The following is a 24295-nucleotide window of genomic DNA, read 5'->3' on the forward strand; positions in this document are numbered from 1 at the left end:
CTTGTAAAGGCACAGTCTCACCTGTAGGGGGCAGTGTGAAGGGCCATATATAACATATATGTAAATATATATAATTGCAGTTCACATGTGTAAAAGGGAATGAGGGAGCTGCAGTTAAAGTGCACCCGTTTATTTGCAAAAAACGAACTGGAACAAATAAACAAGGTACAAGGATCCAAAATTGGTAAATCAAAACCTACAAAGACTTAAACAAACACACCTTACTGCTGCAGGCTTCACTGAACCATCCATCTCAAACAAAGCATTGGGTTCCCTTGTATAACCTTGTGGCTAGGTCTCGATTGACCATCAATTATCCAATGTAGACCCAGCCACATTCCACTTGGGGTTAATTCCATCCCTGCCAAGCTTAAATTAAAAATAATAAATCTTTATTGAAAAAACACTGGAAAAATGAACATCCAAAAAAAAGGGCCTGGAAATCTTCAAAGCTGCAATTTCAATGCCAGTGTTCAATTTAACATCTATAAATAGTGCGTCTTGTTTTTAATCAGTTCAATGTTTATTAAAATAATAATATTTTTTTAATTAATGCATTTTTTTAGGCTTTAAGGGACTATTTTTTAGGTCTTGCGGAAGGATATTTAATAAAAATTACTTTTTTGTAAATTAAAACATGTTTTTATTTTTTTTAAAACATATCAACCACACATATTAACTGATATAAGAGAGAGGCTCAACCAGACATATTAACTGATATAAGAGAGAGGCTCAACCAGACATATTAACTGATATAAGAGAGAGGCTCAACCAGACATATTAACTGATATAAGAGAGAGGCTCAACCAGACATATTAACTGATGTAAGAGAGTCTCAACCAGACATATTAACTGATATAAGAGAGAGGCTCAACCAGACATATTAACTGATATAAGAGAGAGGCTCAACCAGACATATTAACTGATGTAAGAGAGAGGCTCAACCAGACATATTAACTGATATAAGAGAGAGTCTCAACCAGACATATTAACTGATATAAGAGAGAGTCTCAACCAGACATATTAACTGATGTAAGAGAGAGTCTCAACCAGACATATTAACTGATGTAAGAGAGAGTCTCAACCAGACATATTAACTGATATAAGAGAGAGGCTCAACCAGACATATTAACTGATATAAAACTACAGTATTTTCACAGTTTCCCCCTTACTTTTCCCATGGTTTACTAGAGTTTAGCCTGGTTTGCCATGTTTATTAATATGCTTTACTATACCTCTCAATCTTTTACAATGCTTGCCTATGCTTTTACTATGGGACACCTTTAAAGGGATTTCCTTCTCTAACTGTGAGGCTGTGCTGTGATTGGATGTCTGAGAGCAGGAGGAGATGGGGCGAAGTTAAGCAGCGTTCCCATTGGTTGTGGGGAATTCCGTGATGGCTGCAGCGTTGGCATAGATCATGATCTTGTTAATATTTTCATCGGGATCAGAATTGTTCATCTTTCCCTGGATGGTGTCGAGCATGCACTGGTTCAGGAAGATGTACTGGGACTAGGAGGGGGAGAGAGATGGGAATGAGAGCCTTACTGTGGGACACTTTTATAAGGGTTAGTTTACCCTGTGTTTTAATATGCTTTACCATACCTCTCTGTGCTTTACAATGCTTCCCTATGCTTTACCACACCTCTCTGTGCTTTACAATGCTTCCCTATGCTTTACCAGACCTCTCTGTGCTTTACAATGCTTCCCTATGCTTTACCAGACCTCTCTGTGCTTTACAATGCTTCCCTATGCTTTACCAGACCTCTCTGTGCTTTACAATGCTTCCCTATGCTTTACCAGACCTCTCTGTGCTTTACGATGCTTCCCTATGCTTTACCAGACCTCTCTGTGCTTTACAATGCTTCCCTATGCTTTACCAGACCTCTCTGTGCTTTACAATGCTTCCCTATGCTTTACCAGACCTCTCTGTGCTTTACAATGCTTCCTTATGCTTTACCAGACCTATCTGTGCTTTACAATGGTTCCCTATGCTTTACCAGACCTCTCTGTGCTTTACAATGCTTCCCTATGCTTTACCAGACCTCTCTGTGCTTTACAATGCTTCCCTGTGCTTTACCAGACCTCTCTGTGCTTTACAATGCTTCCCTATGCTTTACCATGCTTTATTACACTGTGCGGTGCTTTTACTGCGTGACTCTTTTATAAGAGTCTCTTGAGATCCTTTCTCTCGGGTTTCTGTGCTGGACTCACCTCTGTTTGGACCATGAGAGGCCGGTGGAGCCTCATCTTCTTCACAAAGCTCTGGATCCCCACAGCCTTCTCCCTCTCTATCTGCAGCAGGAGGGAGTCGAGAGCAATCAGGGTTCCTGTGCGCCCCACTCCAGCACTGCAAGAGAAAGAGGAACCGTGGACCTTCTGAAAGGTGCTTCAGGCAAGTAGCGGGGTTCCAAAAAAATATATAGCGTCAGGCGTCCCCACGTGTTGCTACAATTATTTAAATAACGTTTTACATTTATAACTTTAAAGTCTGTTTCAAAGCTCTTTTCATGAGTCAAATGGCTAGAATCTCATTCGTCAGTCGATAAACCACATGTCCAATGATCAGCTAGAAAGGGCTTTATATCCTACCTCAAACCATTTGTCCCTGCCTCCTCCCAGCCTCCACCTATTTTTTGGCCTCGTCTAACAGGGAGGGCAACTATCCTGCCCCCCTGCCCTTGGCTTCCCTACAGTCAGCCTCTCCACTATAACTAGATTATGTGCAGGGGTACCAGGAAGGGCGAAGCCAAATCCAAAAGATGGCATGGAAATATGTATAGAGTAGTATTTGTTGTGTAAGCTTTAATGAATATTGTATTCTATCGCATTAGTTTTCCTGACTAAATAACAGTGCAACTCTATCACAGGTGTCGTTTTTGTGACAGTGCTGGGATCGCAATCCAGTACCTGCAGTGTACGATGGCCGGACCGTTCCTCTCCTGATTGTCCAAGAATTTTCGGACCAGGGCCCGGAATTGGATGAGGGTGGCAGTGTTATCCGGAACGTCGTGATCCGGCCAGGCGGTGAAGTGGAACTGTCTGACCGTCCGGGATTCCAAGGATTTCATCTGGGAAAAACAGAAGGAAATGTAAGGATAGATTCAAGGATTCTTTTAAAACCCTGTCGTGGTTTATTGCTTAGATAATAAACACTAGCATTATTACCATTTACGAAACTCATTACAAAAAACTTCATAAAAATAGTTATGGTTTAAGCCTGAAACCACAACAGTCAGGGAATTCCTTATAAAGAAAACGACAATGAAATGAACTTCAATGGTGCAGCTTGAAGCCACAAAATGCCAAACCACCCATAACTCAGCTGCATATATACTGCGATGTAATGGGCAGGGTAGCATTCAATGATAAGGGGAGCTGTGAAGATGGCAGAGGTAAGAACATTCATTTTAAAACCTTAGTAACAATGCCTTTAACAAGGAGAATGTCCACTAAACAATGATAATAACACTTTTCCAGTGAATGCCATTTTAAACAAGGAGACAGGGGGTTTGATCTCTTGACAGCATCTCTGCTTCCTTTACTGAATTCAGACGCTCACGTGTTTGAGAGTAAAATCCCGGAGAGTCCAGTCAGGCTGCTCCTGTTCAGAAAACACGGTGACTGAAATATCTCCGTAGGTGCAGGGAGTGTAGTCCAGAGGCCAGTACTGCTCACACTTCACCTGGGGAGAGGAGAGAAGACAGAGGGGTGAGAGGAGAGAGGAGAAGAGAGAGGAGAGAGTGGAGGACGAGGGAGGGAGGAGAGAGAGGGGGTAGATAGAAGGGGGAGGGGAGAGAGATAGGAGAGAGATAGGAGAGAATGGAGAGGAGATAGAGAACAGAGGAAAGACGGAAGAGAGGAGGAGAGGGTCAGGAAATGGGAGAGGTGGGGAGAGAGGAGAGGACAGAAGAGAGGAGAGAAGAGAGAGAGGAGGACAAGGGAGGGAGGAGAAGAGGGGGTAGAGAGAAGGGGGAGGGGAGAGAGATAAAGAACAGAGGAAAGAAGGAAGAGAGAGGGGAGAGAGGGACAGGAAATGGGAGAGGTGGGGAGAGGAGAGAGGAATAAGGAGGTAAAAGTTATAAATCAGACAGTAATGAACATGCCAGATTAGGCTGTATAAAAAAATTTAGGGGTTGGGGGTTGGGGTTGGGTTTAGGGCTTGGGTTTAGGGTTGGGGTTGGGGTTAGGGGTTGGGGTTGGAGTTGGGGTTGGGTTGGAGTTGGGGTTGGATTTAGGGCTTGGGTTTAGGGTTGGGGTTGGCATTGGCGTTAGGGTTGGGGTTTAATGAGACAAAATCCATCCCAAATGAAATGATACTCACTGCATTACTTCCTTCACTCTGTAAGTTGTTTATTACCAATACATATTCTAAGTACACTATAAATTAGGGGAGCAAATCGTGGGTAACACAATTGGGCACTGTAAAGATTTCTTATTGCGTGTTTTGGAGTTAGGGATGAGATTTCTGATTTGAGTGTTTTGGAGTTAGGGGTGACATTTCTGACTGGGTGCTTTGGAGTTAGGGTTAATATTTTCTCAAAATGCATTTTTGGACTGTGTATTTATACAAAGCACTGTTGCTTCTAAAACAAAATAGAAAAAAGTGATACTGAAAAAGAGAGGGAGGGAACGGCCAATCAAGATGCAGTTTGATTCCAGGACTTACTTGTGAATTCTCAATGCAATTGGTCAGCATGACAATTGCCTCCACCTGGTTCTCCCACACCATTCGCCAGAAGTCTTCCACAGTGTTGGGCAAGGGACCCTGAGCGGCGATGAACTCCTTCGCAGTGTGATAGCCCTGTTGAAGGATTCATTGCAGTGTTTGAAATAAGGGCTATGAAAAAGACTCACAATAACAAGTCTAAAGGGTAAAACTGCTCTTATCAAGATTGTATACGTGACTGAGTGGACAGAACAAAAGGTGGAAGTACAGAGATGACTGGGCATGATACCTGTGATATGATAATGGGGTGATAGTGACTGAACATAGCAACTGTTTTGTAACCAATTCGTTTTTTACACATAAGGGATAGATGGAGCTGTAGCATATAAATCCTCTGAGAAGTAGAGAGATCATTGGGCTATTCAGGAGACTCTTGATGACATCCATCACTCCTGTGGTAAAGAGGTCACCATACGGTCTAGAAAGAAGTATTTCTCTGGGCTGAGAGAATTAGCTCGTCTAACAGACTATCTATACATCTGAACAGCCAAAACATAATCAATCTATTATTAAAGACACACTACCAAGAAAAACAAACACAATGGACAGATACAATCGTCACAGATTTAACTGTTTTAAACTAGATGACCATTGTATTGCGTTGAGGTATAATTGCAATAACTGTGTGTTTCTGTATTACTGAGAATCTTTGAATGCTGATCCTTGAATAAGCATAATAAATACGTTTGAATTGAACGTACTCACTGTTGTCAAGTATCATTAATAACCTGGCTTAGGAGAAATAGTATAATAATTATAGTTTCTTCCACAATCCTTACTATAGTAAAAAATAAATCCTTAGGCTATGGTAAAAAAAGAAAATGTGCTCATATCTGGTTTCAATTTCAAATAATCGTTTATTATTATTATTATTATTATTATTATTATTATTATTATTATTATTATTATTATTATTATTATTATTATTTATTTCTTTATTATTTTTCTAATGTGTACAGTGCAGCAGCATGGTCTATTTTGTGTTACCGGTAGCCTATAGGCTAAAGTATAAAGAAAGTGTGCCAGGTATTCATTTGATTTTACTACTGTACTGTATACTGTATAGCCCTACTGTACAAATGTTTATTTTGCATAATGTAATGTGTACAGAGAACACATTCATGTTATTTCAGCATCATGATTTATACATTTAAAATAAACTGAGCACTATAAATGTATAAATGTTTTTTTTTCAAGCCAAATTTTTTATCTCTTGACGTGCCTGGTTTAGCAACTGTATATGCGTTACTTACAGGTATAGTAACCAATTAATAAAGGATCATTATTATTATTTATTATTAGCAGACGCCCTTATCCAGGGCAACTTACAATTGTTACAAGATATCACATTATTTACATACAATTACCCATTTATTCAGTTGGGTTTTTACCAGAGCAGTCTAGGTAAAGTACCTTGCACAAGGGTACAGCAGCAGTGTCCCCCACCTGGGATTGAACCCACAACCCTCCGGTCAAGAGTCCAGAGCCCTAACCACTACTCCACACTGCTGCCCGTTATACTCCATTACATAAATACCAACTGATGGAGATGCACTTACCGGCATGTAGTTTGCATTGATATAGTCTGAGAATGGCTCTCCATCAATAGCACTCAACTTAACACGACACCAGTCATCTGAAAAGAAAGGGGCCACAGTATGAGAAACGTTTTAATGCTTTCGTCATCCAGAACTTCACTGGATCAGAAACTCCAAACCAGAAGAGACTGAGAGAGAAAGTCAAGTTAGCAGTGAAACGTTTTAATGCCTTCGTCATCCAGAACTTCACTGGATCAGAAACTCAAAACCAGAAGAGACTGAGAGAGAAAGTCAAGTTAGCAGAGAAACGTTTTAATGCCTTCATCATCCAGAACTTCACTGGATCAGAAACTCCAAACCAGAAGAGACTGAGAGAGAAAGTCAAGTTAGCAGAGAAACGTTTTAATGCTTTTGTCATCCAGAACTTCACTGGATCAGAAACTCCAAACCAGAAGAGACCGAGAGAGAAAGTCAAGTTAGCAGAGAAACGTTTTAATGCCTTCGTCATCCAGAACTTCACTGGATCAGAAACTCCAAACCAGAAGAGACAGAGAGAAAGTCAAGTTAGCAGAGAAACGTTTTAATGCCTTCATCATCCAGAAATTCACTGGATCAGAAACTCAAAACCAGAAGAGATTGAGAAAGTCAAGTTAGCAGAGAAAGTTTCAATACCTTCATCATCCAAAACTTCTTAATTGAGGGCTTGGTATCCTACAGGATGTGCTATGACAGGCTCTGCTGTATTAATAGAGGTTATGGTATCTTACTGTACGTCGTGTGTAGGGTCTCTCTTATTGTAGATCTGTTACACTTACATGGCAGGACGTTGGTAAATCTGTTTTTCCCTTGATTCTCGGGTATGAGGGCAGCTTTGGTTGTCTGCTCAGTGCCAACCGCGCCCAAACTCTGTAATGATAAAAAAAAAAAATCACGATCATACATCAGCAGCATTACCAAGCTTTTTAAACATGCATTTGCAAAAGGAGATTAAAAACAAAAAAAGAATTGCTTTGACTGTGAGTTCAGGAGCTGCTTTTCAGTTCTAACTTCCAGCTATAGTTATTATATTACTAAAATACTGGTTTATTTTTTTGCTAAGCCTGTGTTGCTTTGACTTTGTAGTTCAGGAGCTGGGCTCCAATTTTAGCTGCCAGCCATAGACATGCATTGGATCATCACATGTATTGTGATGCATGTCATATTGCGACCTGAATATCTTGATACATATCGTGACATATCGTGACCCGTATTGAAATATGGAGTAATTTACACTGTGCAGGTGAGCCCCTGAGCTTCCTGTGATGTTTCTCATGTTCGTATTGATGGAGAGATCGTACCTGATATTCATCTGCAAATCCAATATCAGAGTCCGCCTGCTGTCTGTGGAAATAGTCTGCAAACTTACTGACTTCGATCGGTCTGAAACACATTATTCAATGACATTTAGAAAGCGAGGACACTATCTGCCTGTCTATCTATCGCTTCAAGCAGTATCTCTATATCTATTAGGGCAGCAGTGTGGAGTAGTGGTTAGGGCTCTGGACTCTTGACCGGAGGGTTGTGGGATCAATCCCAGGTGGGGGACACTGCTGCTGTACACCCTTATCCAAGTTGCCCTGGATAAGGGTGTCGGCTAAGAAATAAATAATAATAATATCTAACTGACTGTTTATCTATCTATCTATCTTTTGTCAGTGATCAGATCTCAATCAAACTAAAATATCCCAGTATACTGTCTAGCCGTCTATCTATCTCAATCAAAGCTCACTCTTTCAATAGCAATCTCTACAGATTTTACCCATGATTTTCTCCCCAATTTAGCCTCTTTACACCCAGGAGCTCCACAGCAGATGTGAGCTACCACCCTCTGGAGGACAAAGGCCAGCCCTGCAGGTGTCTGCTTGAGCTCGTTTGGCCAGTAGGGGCCGCTGTAGCACAGTGAGGTGACTCGGTAGATTTAGTCTCCCTAGCACTATCTGAAAGCCTGGCTCGTGCAAACAGAGATTACTCAAGCCCAGATACAATGAAAATCCATGTTTTGCTGGAACATCTTTCCAAACTGTGCATGGGAGAGCTGTGTAGCGAATGGAAATGCAGGACAGGTACTGGAATAAATGAGAAAATAATAGAATGTTATTGACTTACTTCATCTTCTTACATGTCAATTCCAGAGCGTTGTCATCTTTGGAACTAGAACTAGATATGAGTCAGACCGAAAGGTTAACAACAACATTGAAATGAAAAGACGTGATTACACAGATTCACAAATTCAGCCTTAAGGAGTCTTTCCAGAAGCAGACCCCGTAGTTTATTATGAGTTCAGAAGCTGTTAGTCAGTGCTAGCTGCCTGCCACAGTTATTGTATTTTATTGTGAATCAGTACAGACCTGGCTAGGACTACAGCTTCCAGCATGCCTCTGCACCTGCAGCCATGGTAAGGGATTCTGGGAACTGTAGTTCTTTAACTCAGAGCTATGCTGTGGTCTTGTATAACAATACAAATAATTTTAAACACATCAGTGCAGCTGCCTGCCCTAGACATGTATAACACAGCCAGAGTGTCTTTATAGATGAGCCAGCGCCACCTAGTGTTCTGACACGTTGGGTAGCTGTCAATACAGTAGCTGTGCACTAGATGGCGCTATCACTAATATAAAGATGAGCCTACATGAATCTATGGCAGGCAGCTAGAACTGAAGAGCAGCTCCTGAACTCAAAGCAACACAGACTTAGCAATTAAAATAAAAAAAGCTGTATTTGAATGATTTGAAATGATAAAGAAGCCAAGGGGACAGTAAATATCTTGCACACCCTCTAGTGGTCATTTCTAAAACCACATTGTCACTTAAGAAATTAGCACCCTCTAGAGGTAGAAAAGGGGACACTACTTAAGTTAGCCGGGTTAATAATTAACATTCGTCAAATATTAATTTTCATTTTCTATCTATGGAAACTGCTCTAGATTACTCTTGTATTTTCTAAATCAAATCACTCTGTGTCCAAGTGTTCAGATGGTGTGGTCATTTCCCAACACTCCAATGGTCACTGCCTGTGGCCAAACACCCCTTTATAAGACAGACGGACGGACAGGCGGTCAGACATACCTCAGGAGGTCAGGGTATTGTCTCAGGATGAACAGAATGAGAAAGACCACGAAGCAGATGAGTATTAGAATCCCAAACAGAGAGCCGACGATGGCACCTGCAAATAAATAAGTTACTGATTATCTGTCTGTCTATCAATCTATATATCTATCAATCAGTCTATCTACCTATGTGTCTGTCTAGCTATCTATCTACCTATCTGTCTATCTATTTGTCTAGCTATCAGTCTGTCTATCTATATCTATGCATCTATCTACCTATCTGTCTGTATCTATCTGTCTATCTATCTACCTATCTGTCTATCTATATATCTATATATCTATATATCACTTTATCTACTTATCTGTCTGTATCTATCTGTCTATCTGTCTACCTATCTGTCTATCTATATATCTATATATCTATATATCACTTTATCTACCTATCCGTCTGTATCTATCTGTCTATCAGTCAATGGCTCAATCAGTCTGTTAGTGATCATCTATCTATCTGTCTATCAATCAATCTACCTGTTTGTCTGTATTTATTTAGCTGTCTAAATATCTATCAATCAATCTACCTACCTGTCTGTCAATCTGTGTGTCTGTCTATTAGCTAATCTTACAGTCTGTATCAGATCTCAATCAAACTGAAATATCCCACTGCTAACACCAATATACTGTCAATATATCTCTGTCTATATCTGTCTAGCTATTTTTTCATCTATATATCTATCTTTCAATCAGTCTGTCAGGTGAAGGGGGGTCGACTGGACACTTCTATTAGTTTAGTGAGGCGACAGACAGTAGTCTTGCACTATAAGAGCAGTGAAAGGGGTTGATTAGCAGTCTTACCCGTCGTGTCAGTTTGGCACTGAATGGAAATGGCTTTGAAGCTCCTCTTCTCTCCAGACACGGTCGTCACCGCGAGGGTGTAATACCAAGCCGGGCTCAGCCCGTCGATTCTCATCTCACACTGGACCGGCCCGCACTTCTCTACCTTCTTTATGTCTCCGTTGGACACGTCCACTTCTATCTCCGTCCAGCGTCCAGCAGGGTTACCCCAGTCCAGGGACAGACTGTAACCCCCAGACACTGCAGAGCACTGGAGAGACCTCACCTGAGCAGGAACTGGGGATAGACAAAGAGAGGGCCTAAAGGACTGAGCTACATTCATACTGAGACCTCCAGTATCCCAGCATGCCTCACTGTCTACCATCTCGGTCTAGTCTAACTCTCTCTCTATCGGGTTACCTAGTCTTGTTGTTGATGCTGAATCACTGGGTTCCTTTAAGAAACCACAAGGGACGTATCTAGATAGAAAAAGTGCATTGCTAACAAGGGGAGCAAAATTACTTCCCCTTTAAGAGGGGACTTGATAAAGAGAATTGTGGGATACTTGACCGAAGTCTTTAAAATCTTAAAAGGAGTTGACAGTTAACCCGAACCAATACTCTAGGCACAGAAAACAGGACCAGAGACACACAGTGAGGAAATTAAGTGATGATACATTTATAACAGAGAGAAGGAGACATATTGGTTCCTAGGGGGAACAAACATTTGTTCCTGGGGGAGAGCATATATCCGGGGGGGGGAGAACATATATTCTGTGACACCAGAATAGACAAGTTCTCTTGTAAATTATTTTTTCACATACAATGTAATGCATTACCACATGTTGTTACCTGTCTGAAAAATATTACAGGAAAATGTAATCAGATTACAGTAATCGGATTACATGCAATGCGCTTCTTCCCAGTAGAAGTTTCTCTTTTATGCGGGGGTCCCTCACCTGTTTGAAAGTTTCTTTTCTCTTCAGTGCTGTTTTTCCGGATGCTGGCTTCAGTTTTGAAGCTCCTCAAGCTGATGTTATAGAACTCTCCGGGGGTGAGGTTGGTCAGTTTGTATTGCCTCACATCCTGATTGACTGAGTTCATTGCCGTCAAGCTGTTTGTATCTGAGTAGAAGATCTGGAAGCCAGAATATCCCCCGCTTGCTGGATCTCCCCATTCCAGTACAGCCTCAGTCTCGCTCTTAGCAGAAACCAACAGGAGTGTCGGTGGGAGAGGATCTAAAACCAAACGGAGGAAAATCATTTAAAGATGAGGGAACAAGAAGCCACTGCAGGGGCTTGGAACTTGGTTTCAGGAGACTAGGTTTCAGGCCGCTGCATGGCACACCAGGGGAGACTTGGGGTTTGGTACAGAACACCTCAAACTAGGTCTCCCGATGGTCTCCTGAAACCAGGTTTCAAGCCACTGTTCCTGAAAATGTGGCTTTGAGTTCCCGCAGCTTTAGAATCAAGTTAAAGGAAAAGATTGAAATGAGAAAGAGAATTCGTGCTTCAGCAGAGGGGGCATCAACAGCACTTAACATGAGTGTTGATGGGCTGAATGTCTTGTTTGATAATTTTCTTCTGTTCTTTATTCGGATCTGTCTGCGAGAGTGGAATTAAAGATGAGCAAACTAAGGTCCCTGAGTGTCTCCCCTGGTAAAAACAGATTTAGCTGTGCTATTGATTGTAGCTCCTCCGTCCATCTTTCTCGCAGCACTGCGTCCAGGGATTAGTCTCCAGGGCATGCATTTAAAACTCAAAACTTTTCATTAGGACTGTGGTGAAACGGACTCAGAATTGCCTTTAAACTGACTTTCCTGGAAACCTGGGGTCCAACCGGACCAAAAAAACAACAAGGAGGCTGTGTGGTCCAGTGGTTAAAGAAATGGTCTTGTAACTAGGAGGTCCTTGGTTCAAATCCCACCTCAGCCACTGACTCATTGTGTGACCCTGAGCAAGTCACTTAACCTCCTTGTGCTCGGTTTTTCGGGTGAAACGTAGTTGTAAGTGACTCTGCAGCTGATGCATAGTTTGCAGCTGATGCATAATTTCAAAACAAAAAAAGCGGTCCTTCCCTCACCTTTACAACTGAGCACCCATCAATGGCCATTAGCTTCCGAATTGAGCGTTTTAACAGCTGATTGGCTCATCCGAGATGCTGACATTTTTACAATAGGACCTTGTTTGTTTTACGTCACATCCAAAGGACAGAGCACAAGGAGGTTAAGTGACTTGCTCAGGGTCACACAATGAGTCAGTGGCTGAGCTGGGATTTCAACCTCCTGGTAAAAAGCCGCTTTCTCTAACCACTGGACCACATGGCCTCCTAACTATGAGTACTGCCCTATTTTCCACAATGGCTCTCCTTACCTGTGAGAATGGACTGTGACTCTCCCACACTCTGTGCGTCTCCGATCTGGGATCGCACGCTTACATTATACAGGGATCCTGGAATCAGATCATTCAGAGAAGCAGAGGTCTCGTTGATATCCTTTGATCCATTCAGACAATTACTGCTGGACCAGCTGAGCAGGTATGTGTAGATCTGATAGTTCACATCACTGCTGGGTGCTGACCAGCTCACATGAGCCGTCGTTGTGCCCTCGCTTGAAGTCAGATTTACTGGAGCATTGGGGTCTGTATTGGAGGTAAAGTCAACCTCACATTACAATTGTATTACATGCAATCTGTGCTCCAGATAAGCTTCGGACTGGGTGTTTTACACATTGAAAAAATATGAATTACGTATTATATTTAAATTGAATGAGTAAAGAATACGCAGAGTAATTTTGCTGCACAGCTTGAATTTGATGTAAGGTTTGCACTGTCACAGAACTCTCTGTTTTATGCATTAGCCACAGTCCTAACTAAAAGTAACAGTTAGTTTTTTGTTACCTGTCTGAAAAAATAGTTGCTGCAGTTACAGGTTACTGAAAATGTAATCAGATTACAGTTACAAGTTATTGAAACATGTAATCAGATGACAGTAATCAGTAGTTAGTAGCTTCTGTAGGTATCCCATACACTTACTTGTGTAGGTTGAAAGACATGTAGAGGTGCTGCTAGTGTTCTCTGGGGTCACAGATTCTATGCACACAGTGTATTCCTCCCCTGGTTTTAATTCATTAGCAGTGTAGCTGTTGTTCTGGGTTGAACTGGGGGCAGCATTCACAAGAGTTACATTGTAGTAATATTGAGCAACTCTTGTGTTGTTTGGCACAGTCCAGTGGTAGTTGATCTCATTGGTGGATTTGCTCGTTACTGTAATATCACTGACGGGGGACGGGTCTAGAAAGAAAAAATAATTATGACATTAAAAATGATGACGATCATTAGGGTGTGCAATATTTATTGATATGCTTTATCTTACCTCTCTGTGCTTTACAATGCTTCCCTATGCTTTACCAGACTTCTCAGTGCTTTACAATCATTCCCTATGCTTTACCAGAGCTCTCTGTGCTTTACAATGCTTCCCTGTGCTTTACCAGACCTCCCTGTGCTTTACAATGCTTCCCTATGCCTTACCCTACCTCTCTGTGCTTTACAATGCTTCCCTATGCTTTACCATCTTTAAAATCCATTCTCTCATCTCTTATTAGCTTTATTAACAGTATCACTGGCTCCTCCCTTTAAAAGAGCTCTGACCATCTTTAAAATCCATTCTCTCACCTCTTATTAGCACTAAAACATTGTCACCAAACCCATTTCAATGTAACTCACATGTTATCCCTGTTGAAGACACTGGGCTGGACTCTTTTCCATTGCTTTCTGTCTTGACTGTCACTTCATATACAGTCCCGGGAGCGAGACCAGTAAGGGTCACAGAGTCCTGGTCTGGGTTTACTGTCTTGGGTTCAGCATTGTTGTATGAGATGATGAATCCAGTGTTACTGCCAGAAGGGATGCTCCAACTAACATGTAACTCCGTGGTGCTTTTGGGAAGGACTGTAAGATCGGATACAGGCAAAGGAACTGAAAAATAAAACAAATGCAATTAGAAATGCCAGAAGAAACTTAATAAATTCAAGGACATACAACTAAAAGTGTCTTCATTGTGAATTAAATGACTAATGACTAGAAGTCTTTTTCACGGTCTTCAGTGTGAATTCAATGACTAACGACTAGAAGTCCCTCAGTGTCTTCAGTGTAAATTCAACCATTATAAAAAGTGTCTTCATAGTAAACACAACACAGTATAATAAAGTATAAAGCATGGTAAAGCATAGGGAAGCATTGTAAAGCACAGAGAGATCTGGTAAAGCATAGGGAAGCATTGTAAAGCACAGAGAGGTCTGGTAAAGCATAGGGAAGCATTGTAAAGCACAGAGAGGTCTGCTAAAGCATAGGGAAGCATTGTAAAGCACAGAGTCGTCTGGTAAAGCATAGAGAAGCATTGTAAAGCACAGAGAGGTCTGGTAAAGCATAGGGAAGCATTGTAAAGCACAGAGAGGTCTGCTAAAGCATAGGGAAGCATTGTAAAGCACAGAGAGGTCTGGTAAAGCATAGGGAAGCATTGCAAAGCACAGAGAGGTCTGGTAAAGCATAGGGAAGCATTGTAAAGCACAGAGAGGTCTGGTAAAGCATAGGGAAGCATTGTAAAGCACAGAGAGGTCTGGTAAAGGATAGGGAAGCATTGTAAAGCACAGAGAGGTGTGGTAAAGCATAGGGAAGTATTGTAAAGCACAGAGAGGTCTGGTAAAGCACAGGGAAGCATTGTAAAGCACAGAGAGGTCTGGTAAAGCATAGGGAAGCATTGTAAAGCACAGAGAGGTCTGGTAAAGCATATTTAAAACAGGGTAAACTTATGCAGATTATAACCATGGGAAAAGTGTGGGGGACATGTGCGTATTCACGCAACATATTTCATTATAAATTCACAAAAGGAAAATCTCATGGAATCATGCTGGATTCCAGAATCATCAGGTTTCAGATTGGAGTGGATTGGAGAACCCCATTTATTTCAATAGGGATTGTAGAGGATTGGAGCACACCATTCATTTCAATAGGGATTGTAGAGGATTGGAGCACACCATTCATTTCAATAGGGATTGTAGAGGGGAGCACACCATTCATTTCAATAGGGATTGTAGAGGGGAGCACACCATTCATTTCAATAGGGATTGTAGAGGGGAGCACACCATTCATTTCAATAGGGATTGTAGAGGGGAGCACTCCATTCATTTCAATAGGGATTGTAGAGGATTGGAGCACACCATTCATTTCAATAGGGATTGTAGAGGATTGGAGCACACCATTCATTTCAATAGGGATTGTAGAGGGGAGCACTCCATTCATTTCAATAGGGATTGTAGAGGATTGGAGCACACCATTCATTTCAATAGGGATTGTAGAGGATTGGAGCACACCATTCATTTCAATAGGGATTGTAGAGGATTGGAGCACACCATTCATTTCAATAGGAATTGTAGAGGATTGGAGCACACCATTCATTTCAATAGGGATTGTAGAGGGGAGCACACCATCCATTTCAATAGGGATTGTAGAGGGGAGCACACCATTCATTTCAATAGGGATTGTAGAGGGGAGCACACCATTCATTTCAATAGGGATTGTAGAGGATTGGAGCACACCATTCATTTCAATAGGGATTGGAGAGGATGGGAGCACACCATTCATTTCAATAGGGATTGTAGAGGGGAGCACACCATTCATTTCAATAGGGATTGTAGAGGGGAGCACACCATTCATTTCAATAGGGATTGTAGAGGGGAGCACACCATTCATTTCAATAGGAATTGTAGAGGATTGGAGCACACCATTCATTTCAATAGGGATTGTAGAGGGGAGCACACCATTCATTTCAATAGGGATTGTAGAGGGGAGCACACCATTCATTTCAATAGGGATTGTAGAGGGGAGCACACCATTCATTTCAATAGGGATTGTAGAGGGGAGCACACCATTCATTTCAATAGGGATTGTAGAGAGGAGCACACCATTCATTTCAATAGGGATTGTAGAGGGGAGCACACCATTCATTTCAATAGGGATTGTAGAGGGTTGGATCACACCATTCATTTCAATAGGGATTTGGTCAGGATCCAGACACTGAATTATACAGAATTTGTAGAGGGGCTGGATTAGACAGGCTGTGCTTGGAGTTCAGGAGCTGCTCTTCAGTTCTATCTGCCTGCCATAGACTCATGTAGGCTCATCTTTATATTCGTGATAGCGCCATCTAGTGCACAGCTAGTGTATTGCCAGCCACCCAACGTGTCAGAACACTAGGTGGCGCTGTCTCTTGTATAAAGACACTCTGGCTGTGTTACACATGTCTATGGCAGGCAGCTAGCACCGAGGGCAGCTCCTGATCTCCTGTGATTTCTGTGCGTTTGTCACTCAAAACAAAAAATATATTTATATATATAAAATAAAATAAAATATATAAAACCAAAACAATCCTTACTGTGTGTTATAAAATAGAATACTTACGAGTGGGGACTGGGGTCGTTGTAGTCGTGTGTGTGGTTGTGCTCTCTGTTGTAGTCGTGTGTGTAGTTGTGCTCTCTGTTGTAGTCGTGTGTGTAGTATTTTGTTGATCCTAAAACAAAACATAACATTACCTCTTAAAGTAGCACTGACCATCTTTAAAATCCATTTCCTCATCTCTTATTAGCTTTATTAACAGGATCACTGGCCCCTCCCTTTAAAGGAGCGTTGACCATCTTTAAAATCCATTTCCTCATCTCTTATTAGCTTTATTAACAGGATCACCGGCCCCTCCCTTTAAAGGAGCGCTGACCATCTTTAAAATCTATTCTCTCACCTCTTATTAGCTTTATTAACAGGATCACTGACCCCTCCCTTTAAAGGAGCGCTGACCATCTTTAAAATCCATTCTCTCACCTCTTATTAGCTTTATTAACAGGCTCACTGACCCCTCCCTTTAAAGGAGCGCTGACCATCTTTAAAATCTATTCTCTCACCTCTTATTAGCTTTATTAACAGGCTCACTGACCCCTCCCTTTAAAGGAGCGCTGACCATCTTTAAAATCCATTCTCTCACCTCTTATTAGCTTTATTAACAGGATCACTGGCCCCACCCTTTAAAGGAGCGCTGACCATCTTTAAAATCCATTCTCTAGAAGTCTTTCTTAGCATCTTCAGTGTGAATCCGATGACTAACCTCTCTCTCTCTCTCTCTCTCTCTCTCTCTCTCTCTCTCTCTCTCTCTCTCTCTCTCTCTCTCTCAATATTCCGTTTCCCCTATTCTTACCTATGCGGAACTTCATTTGTCATAAAAACTGAAGCAAACATTCAAATTTCAACCGCTGTACGCAGACAGCTGATCTAGTGGAGGGGATGCAGTGCAGGCAGTCGCCCACACGCCTGTCACACTGCACACATTACAACATGTATCTGGAGAAGAGATTCTCCCATTGGCATGAAACTTGGTATTAACAAGATTTAGCACCAGCTGTTGAGAAGATCGGATTCTGGGGATGCAGGGGGGTGTCTCCGTTTGTCTGTACATCCGTCTGTCCGTACGGTACATGTTCGCATATACCTGGAGCTTATCAAAATGTGATTAAACTCTTCCTTGCCATTTCTTCATCCATGCTGTTGATCTACTGTCATCCACTCTTTCCCCTCACACTGACAGATCTGATCTGCTGCCATGGCGACGGGGGATGGATGATGTCACTGACCAGGCTGGTTTAATAGTGTTTGTTAATCTAAGGTTCACTGTCTGAAAGCTTGTCAGTCAATAGACTTTCAGATAGCACCGCACTTCCTAGGTCAGCAGTGTCTTCTGGGTCGCTGTCAGTCAACAGGGGAATCAGCAGCTGATTGGTTAATGAAAGAAGCCTTTGAAGGAGGTGGGAGGGGCAATTTCATCCTTCAGGGGACCTAGGAAGTGAGATGCTATCTGAACCCCGTGTAGTATCTGATAAATGAGAATCCAGGTTTGCTGTAACATCTGTGCTGGTGAGTTGCTGTGCAGTATTGAAACGCATGTATTCTGAAATGTCAGTTATCATAGATTTTTTTTTATCAATTATCCAAATTTTAAATTGTTAGCAGAAAAGAAAATTTACTCACCGTAACATGAAGCTGTGTGAACAGCAGAAACAGCCAGAGCAGGCAATCCATGTTTTCAATCCGGAGATCTTTTATTTAAAAATCCAACTTGCCAAAAATTCATAGGATATTAGAAATATATTGAGAAATGTGTCTGTCTGTCTGTCTGTCTGTCTGTCTGTCTGTGTGTGTGTCTGCCTGTCTGTCTGTCTGTCTGTCTGCGTGTCTGTCTGTCTGTCTGTCTGTCTGTCTCTGTGTGTGTGTGTCTGTCTGTCTGTCTGTCTGTCTGTGTGTCTGTGTGTCTGTCTGTCTGCGTGTCTGTCTGTCTGTCTGTCTGTCTGTCTGTGTGTGTGTGTCTGTCTGTCTGTCTGTCTGTCTGTCTGTGTGTCTGTGTGTCTGTCTGTCTTTAGATTTAGTAATGTTTAGATGTCTTTTTTAAATCGTGATCATTTATTTCTCTCTCTTTCTTTCTTCCCTTCTATTTTCACCCTTTCTGTCCTTTATCTCTCTCTCTCTCTCTCTCTCTCTCTTTCTCGCTTTCTTTATTGTTGCTTCTTTCTGTAATTTTCTTTCTTCTTCCTCTCTCTCACCTTCTTTCGTTCCAGCAGTGTATTTTGCTTTGTCCTTAACAGATCAATGTCCTTTAGTAATGCTTACAATGTTTTTAATTGTGATATTTTCTTTCTTTCTTTCTCTCCCTTCTTTTTTCTCTTTCCTTCTTTTTTTCACCCTTTGCTTCTTGCCCTTTTCCTCTTCCTTTTCTTATTTCTCTCTATCTTTACTTTTGGTTTCTTTCCTTACTTTTCTTTTTTCTTACTCTGTCTCACCATCATCATTTCTCTCTTCCTTTCAATCCCTCTAAAAAAATAATAAAAATAATAAATCTCAAACTACACCTGCCTCTCCTCTCACTTCCCTCCTCACAGTCATCACTCTGAACAAAACAAGCATCCAGAATTAACAGGAACCCCAAACATGACTAACACATCTCTCACTTCCCTCTCTCTCACCTCATATACTTTAGAATGGATAGTAAACCAATGCCTTATATTATAATCAGTCCTAATTACAAACCATGACACATTGTAGTTCTGTTTTTAAGCGTGTACTATTTTCTGCTTTGTTTAAGGTATTTTTTCACACCTTTTACCTTTAAACTTTATTTATTTATAGGGGCAGCAGTGTGGAGTAGTGGTTAGGGCTCTGGACTCTTGACCGGAGGGTCGTGGGTTCAATCCCAGGTGGGGGACACTGCTGCTGTACCCTTGAGCAAGGTACTTTACCTAGATTGCTCCAGTAAAAACCCAACTGTATAAATGGGTAACTGTATGTAAAAAATAATGTGATATCTTGTAACAATTGTAAGTCTCCCTGGATAAGAGCGTCTGCTAAGAAACAAATAATAATAATAATAATTCTAAATTCAATGTCAAACTGACATTTTTTGTTATTAGTTAGAAAACCACAGCCAAAAATGAGTGACATTTCACCTATTTCTTTTAATACATTTGGGGATGAAACTCCACATAACTGGTACAACACCAGCTTTGAGTGAAGTCCATCTGAAAAAAAAAAATATGGACATTCATTTTATGGAAATAAGTCCAAAAAAATCTCATCTCTTTTATGCCAGTGTAAGAAGATCAGCTGGGGACCAGTATTCAGCCACTGACTCACTGGGTGACCCTGAGCAAGTCACTTAACCTCCTTGTACTCCGTCTTTCGGGTGAGACGTAGTTGTAAGTGACTCTGCAGCTGATGCATAGTTCACACACCCTAGTCTCTGTAAGTCGCCTTGGATAAAGGCGTCTGCTAAATAAACAAATAATAATAATATTCAGTCTCCAGTTTTATAACGCTGAGCTGGACTAAATAGATATTTTTAACAGTAGAAGCTTTAAAACCATCAAGACCGTATTCCTGTCAGTCATGAAAACTTATAGAAAAACAGATGAAAAAAAAAACTTGATTAACAGCGATCTGGATTTTACAATCCTATATTTTGTGATCGACTTTTATCTGGATCTGTTTTTTCAAAACATGTCACTGCTGGATTACATTTATCCAGATTACAAATAATTACAAAATCTCTTTTTTGTTGTTTTTTTAAGCAGTTTGATCACAAAATAAGGGAGCACTGTTATCCAGTTTTGAAAAAAATGACCCCTGGTGATGACCAGGATAAAGATGTTTTTTTTCTTATTATTGATTTGGTTAATGTTAAGATGTGGTGGTGCATTGGGGAGGTGGTGTGAGGTGGGAGAGGAAGGAAAGCTCATTTTAAACCTTTAACATTGTGATCGATTCAATTTGTTTGCTTCTGTTTTATGATGTATTTAATTGTGCTGCTGTTGTATATGTTTCAATTGCTTTATTGTCAGTGCTGGACTTTTAAAAACATTTTTGTAACTTTGTTTGAAGTTGTTAGATTGTATTTTTTGTGCCCTTCGATTTAATTTGGTTTCAGTAAAAGGTTTATTTTTTAAAAAAACTCTGCATCTATCTGTCTGTCTCTCTCCTGTCTGTCTGTCTGTATCTCTCTTGCTCCTAAGCCTCTATCTACTCCTGTGTCTCATTTTACTGAAAGCGAATCCTCTTCTCCAATTTCGATTCTGTTTTTGCATATAAGGAAGTGCGACAGGGAGGTAGCGACTGAGACAATGGACTTTAACCTCTTTGATAAGCGATGAGGAACTTTGCTCATGTAACAAGTATTGGCAGCTTTAGAAAAGGAGGGAGGGTGACTTTTGAAACGTTTACCACAGCACATTTGCACGGTAATATATTTTCATGCATTTTCTATGCATTTGCCATGGTTTACCAGACCTCTCTGTGCTTTACAATGCTTCCCTAAGCTGTACCAGACCTCTCTGTGCTTTACAATGCTTCCCTATACTTTACCAGACCTCTCTGTGCTTTACAATGCTTCCCTATGCTTTACCAGACCTCTCTGTGCTTTACAATGCTTTCCCATGCTTTACCAGACCTCTCTGTGCTTTACAATGCTTCCCTATGCTTTACCAGACCTCTCTGTGCTTTACAATGCTTCCCTATGCTTTACCAGACCTCTCTGTGCTTTACAATGCTTCCCTATGCTTTACCAGACCTCTCTGTGCTTTACAATGCTTCCCTATGCTTTACCAGACCTCTCTGTGCTTTACAATGCTTCCCTATGCTTTACCAGACCTCTCTGTGCTTTACAATGCTTCCCTATGCTTAACCAGACCTCTCTGTGCTTTACAATGCTTCCCTATGCTTTACCAGACCTCTCTGTGCTTTACAATGCTTCCCTATGCTTTACCAGACCTCTCTGTGCTTTACCATGCTTCCCTATGCTTTACCAGACCTCTCTGGTTACTACCTTGACCACTACCTGTCACCGGGGTCTATTTTAATGATCTAGACCATGGCAGACCTTAATACCACCAGTCTTTAAACTCATTATCAGGATTGCTCAGTTCCTGACCACCTTTCAGCGCCTTCTCAAGACACACCTGTTCAGACAGCATCTGTCAACCTCACAACTCTCCATATACTGGACTAGCTCTATAGGGCAGCAGTGTGGAGTAGTGGTTAGGGCTCTGGACTCTTGACCGGAGGGTTGTGGGTTCAATCCCCAGTGGGGGACACTGCTGTTGTACCCTTGAGCAAGGTACTTTACCTAGATTGCTCCAGTAAAAACCCAACTGTATAAATGGGTAATTGTATGTAAAATAATGTGATATCTGTATAATGTGAAATAATGTATAATGTGATATCTTGTAACAATTGTAAGTCGCCCTAGATAAGGGCGTCTGCTAAGAAATAAATAATAATAATAATAATAATAATAATAATAGAATGGTAATACGTGATGAAAATTCAGTAGAGTCCCTCTGTTAGATCAAGTTAGTAAAATAGTCTGGATGTGAGTATTAAGCAGTGCTAATGTAGGGAGACCGGCAGAGTCTATACAACACAAACATGTAAAATGCATTTTAAACACACAGGAATATTAATATATTATTGATTAAGCATTAATTGTATGGGCAGCAGTGTGGAGTAGTGGTTAGGGCTCTGGACTCTTGACCGGAGGGTTGTGGGTTCAATCCCCAGTGGGGGACACTGCTGTTATACCCTTGAGCAAGGTACTTTACCTAGATTGTTCCAGTAAAAACCCAACTGTATAAATGGGTAATTGTATGTAAAATAATGTGATATCTGTATAATGTGAAATAATGTATAATGTGATATCTTGTAACAATTGTAAGTCGCCCAGGATAAGGGCGTCTGCTAAGAAATAAATAATAATAATAATAATAATAGAATGGTAATACGTGATGAAGATTCAGTAGAGTCCCTCTGTTAGATCAAGTTAGTAAAATAGTCTGGATGTGAGAGTTAGGCAGTGCTAATGTAGGGAGACCTGCAGAGTCTATACAACACAAACATGTAAAATGCATTTTAAACACACAGGAATATTAATATATTATTGATATTATGAGGGGTCTGTTTTGTATTTTATGTTTATATAATGAATACATTATATATTATTTAGAAATAACATCAATAAACGTGGCTTGGGTCTCTATATGGAGTGGCTTACTGGATTGTATTAGACTCCTTATAATCCTTCTGTTCGACCATCAAAGAGATCACTGAGTTAGTAAACTGCTCTGAATACAACATAGGGCTGCTGCTAATGGAGGGAGACCAGCAGAGTGTCTCTCAATTGGAATTGACAGACGGGTAGAGTGGTCTTAGTGCTGAGCTGTTCAACATCTCTATGAACTATACGACAAACCCAGTGGATTCAATTCCAGAGTCAAGTTCAATAAAATATGTAAAAAACATCAAGACGCTTCCTGCACTTGCAGTCTTTAAGCTCTGGATTTGACTCCAGCACACTTTGCATATCAATGCTGCTAGCCCTGCTTCAACCTGGCTGCTAGGGAACCATTCAAATCTCTATAGGTCAGTGCATTGGCCCAAACAAATCAGATACTTTCAATGCTGCAAAAGTGAAGCGTTTAACGCATGCATTGCCGGGTCTTTAACAAATGGTCAGGGCTCTGGACTCTTGACCGGGGGGTCGTGGGTTCAATCCCAGGTGGTGGACACTGCTGCTGTACCCTTGAGCAAGGTACTTTACCGAGATTGCTCCAGTAGAAACCCAACTGTATAAATGGGTAATTGTATGTAAAAATAATGTGATATCTTGTAACAATTGTAAGTTGGCCTGGATAAGGGCGTCTGCTAAGAAATAAATAAATAAATAATAAATAAATAAAAATACAGCAGAATTAATTACATTATTGTTTAGTCTCTGACTATTTTTATAAAGTTGGTTTTGCAGTCTGAAGTGTACATGTATATCCATGGTTACAGCACTGGTGGACCATGATGGTGGCTGTCTCTTCTGTCATCTGGAAAGAGTTGCATGTTCTGTGTCTTGCCTGATGGTGGCAGTCTGCGGTTGCTTGTGTTGTCTGGTTCCTTTGGCTGCTTGTGTGGGTGGGAATGGTGAGTTAGGGTTAAAAACCCTGACGCCATAGATATCAAATTTTCAGTTTACATGTGTAAAAGGGAAACCAGCAATGCGGGTTACGGGCAAGAGGGAGACTCAGAGTCAGGGAGCTGCAGTGAAAGCACAAAGGCAGGTGTTTATTTTCAAAAAACAAACAAAAAAAACCACTGGAACAAATAAACAGGATGGAAGGATCCAAAATAATAGGTAAAACAAACACTACAAAGACTTAAACAAACATACCTTACTGCTGTAGGCTTGAACCATTTATCTCAAACAACGCATTGGGCTTCCTTTCATACTAGGCCTCAATTTACCATCAATTATCCAATCAAGGCCCAGCCACATTCCACACGTGGATTTGGCAGGGATGGAATTAACCCCATCCCTGCCAAACTTCAATTAAACATTATAAATCTTTATTGAAAAACACCCACAGCCAAACAAACACTATTTACTGTCAAGGCTTCCACCCTGCTACAACATAACAAACTAATATACATGTTGTGCTTTTTTTCTTGTTCTTGTTTTGCCAAATATAGTCCAATTTAACCCTTTGCGG

At 41.0% G+C, this 24295-nt stretch overlaps 1 protein-coding gene across 1 annotated transcript; it reads right to left on the reverse strand.

Moving 5' to 3' along the window:
• Positions 1 to 211: 211 nt before the first annotated feature.
• Positions 212 to 18534, reverse strand: LOC117407583 (receptor-type tyrosine-protein phosphatase H-like). The gene is made up of 17 exons (XM_059017878.1): positions 18249 to 18534; positions 16638 to 16746; positions 13905 to 14156; positions 13215 to 13472; positions 12555 to 12821; positions 11142 to 11420; positions 10205 to 10480; positions 9372 to 9468; positions 8413 to 8463; positions 7605 to 7686; positions 7083 to 7173; positions 6289 to 6365; positions 4670 to 4804; positions 3563 to 3685; positions 2911 to 3071; positions 2215 to 2350; positions 212 to 1512 (listed from the first exon to the last, which is right to left on the reverse strand). The coding sequence occupies exons 1-17, from the start codon at positions 18297 to 18299 to the stop codon at positions 1360 to 1362; spliced, it is 2598 nt and encodes an 865-aa protein (XP_058873861.1). The 5' UTR covers positions 18300 to 18534; the 3' UTR covers positions 212 to 1359.
• Between the last annotated feature and the right edge of the window lie 5761 nt (positions 18535 to 24295).

This window comes from Acipenser ruthenus, chromosome 58, assembly GCF_902713425.1.
Source record: "Acipenser ruthenus chromosome 58, fAciRut3.2 maternal haplotype, whole genome shotgun sequence".
Taxonomy (NCBI): domain Eukaryota; kingdom Metazoa; phylum Chordata; class Actinopteri; order Acipenseriformes; family Acipenseridae; genus Acipenser; species Acipenser ruthenus.

Excerpts from the sequence above, each read along its gene's own strand:
- LOC117407583 (XM_059017878.1), bottom strand. The coding sequence starts at position 18,299 with ATGGATTGCCTGCTCTGGCTGTTTCTGCTGTTCACACAGCTTCATGTT. Across the intron at positions 11,421-12,554 it reads GTCACAGTCCATTCTCACAG|ATCCTCTCCCACCGACACTC; the intron begins GTAAGGAGAGCC and ends GTTTGGTTTTAG. Across the intron at positions 7,687-8,412 it reads TTGACATGTAAGAAGATGAA|ACCGATCGAAGTCAGTAAGT; the intron begins GTAAGTCAATAA and ends AATGTGTTTCAG.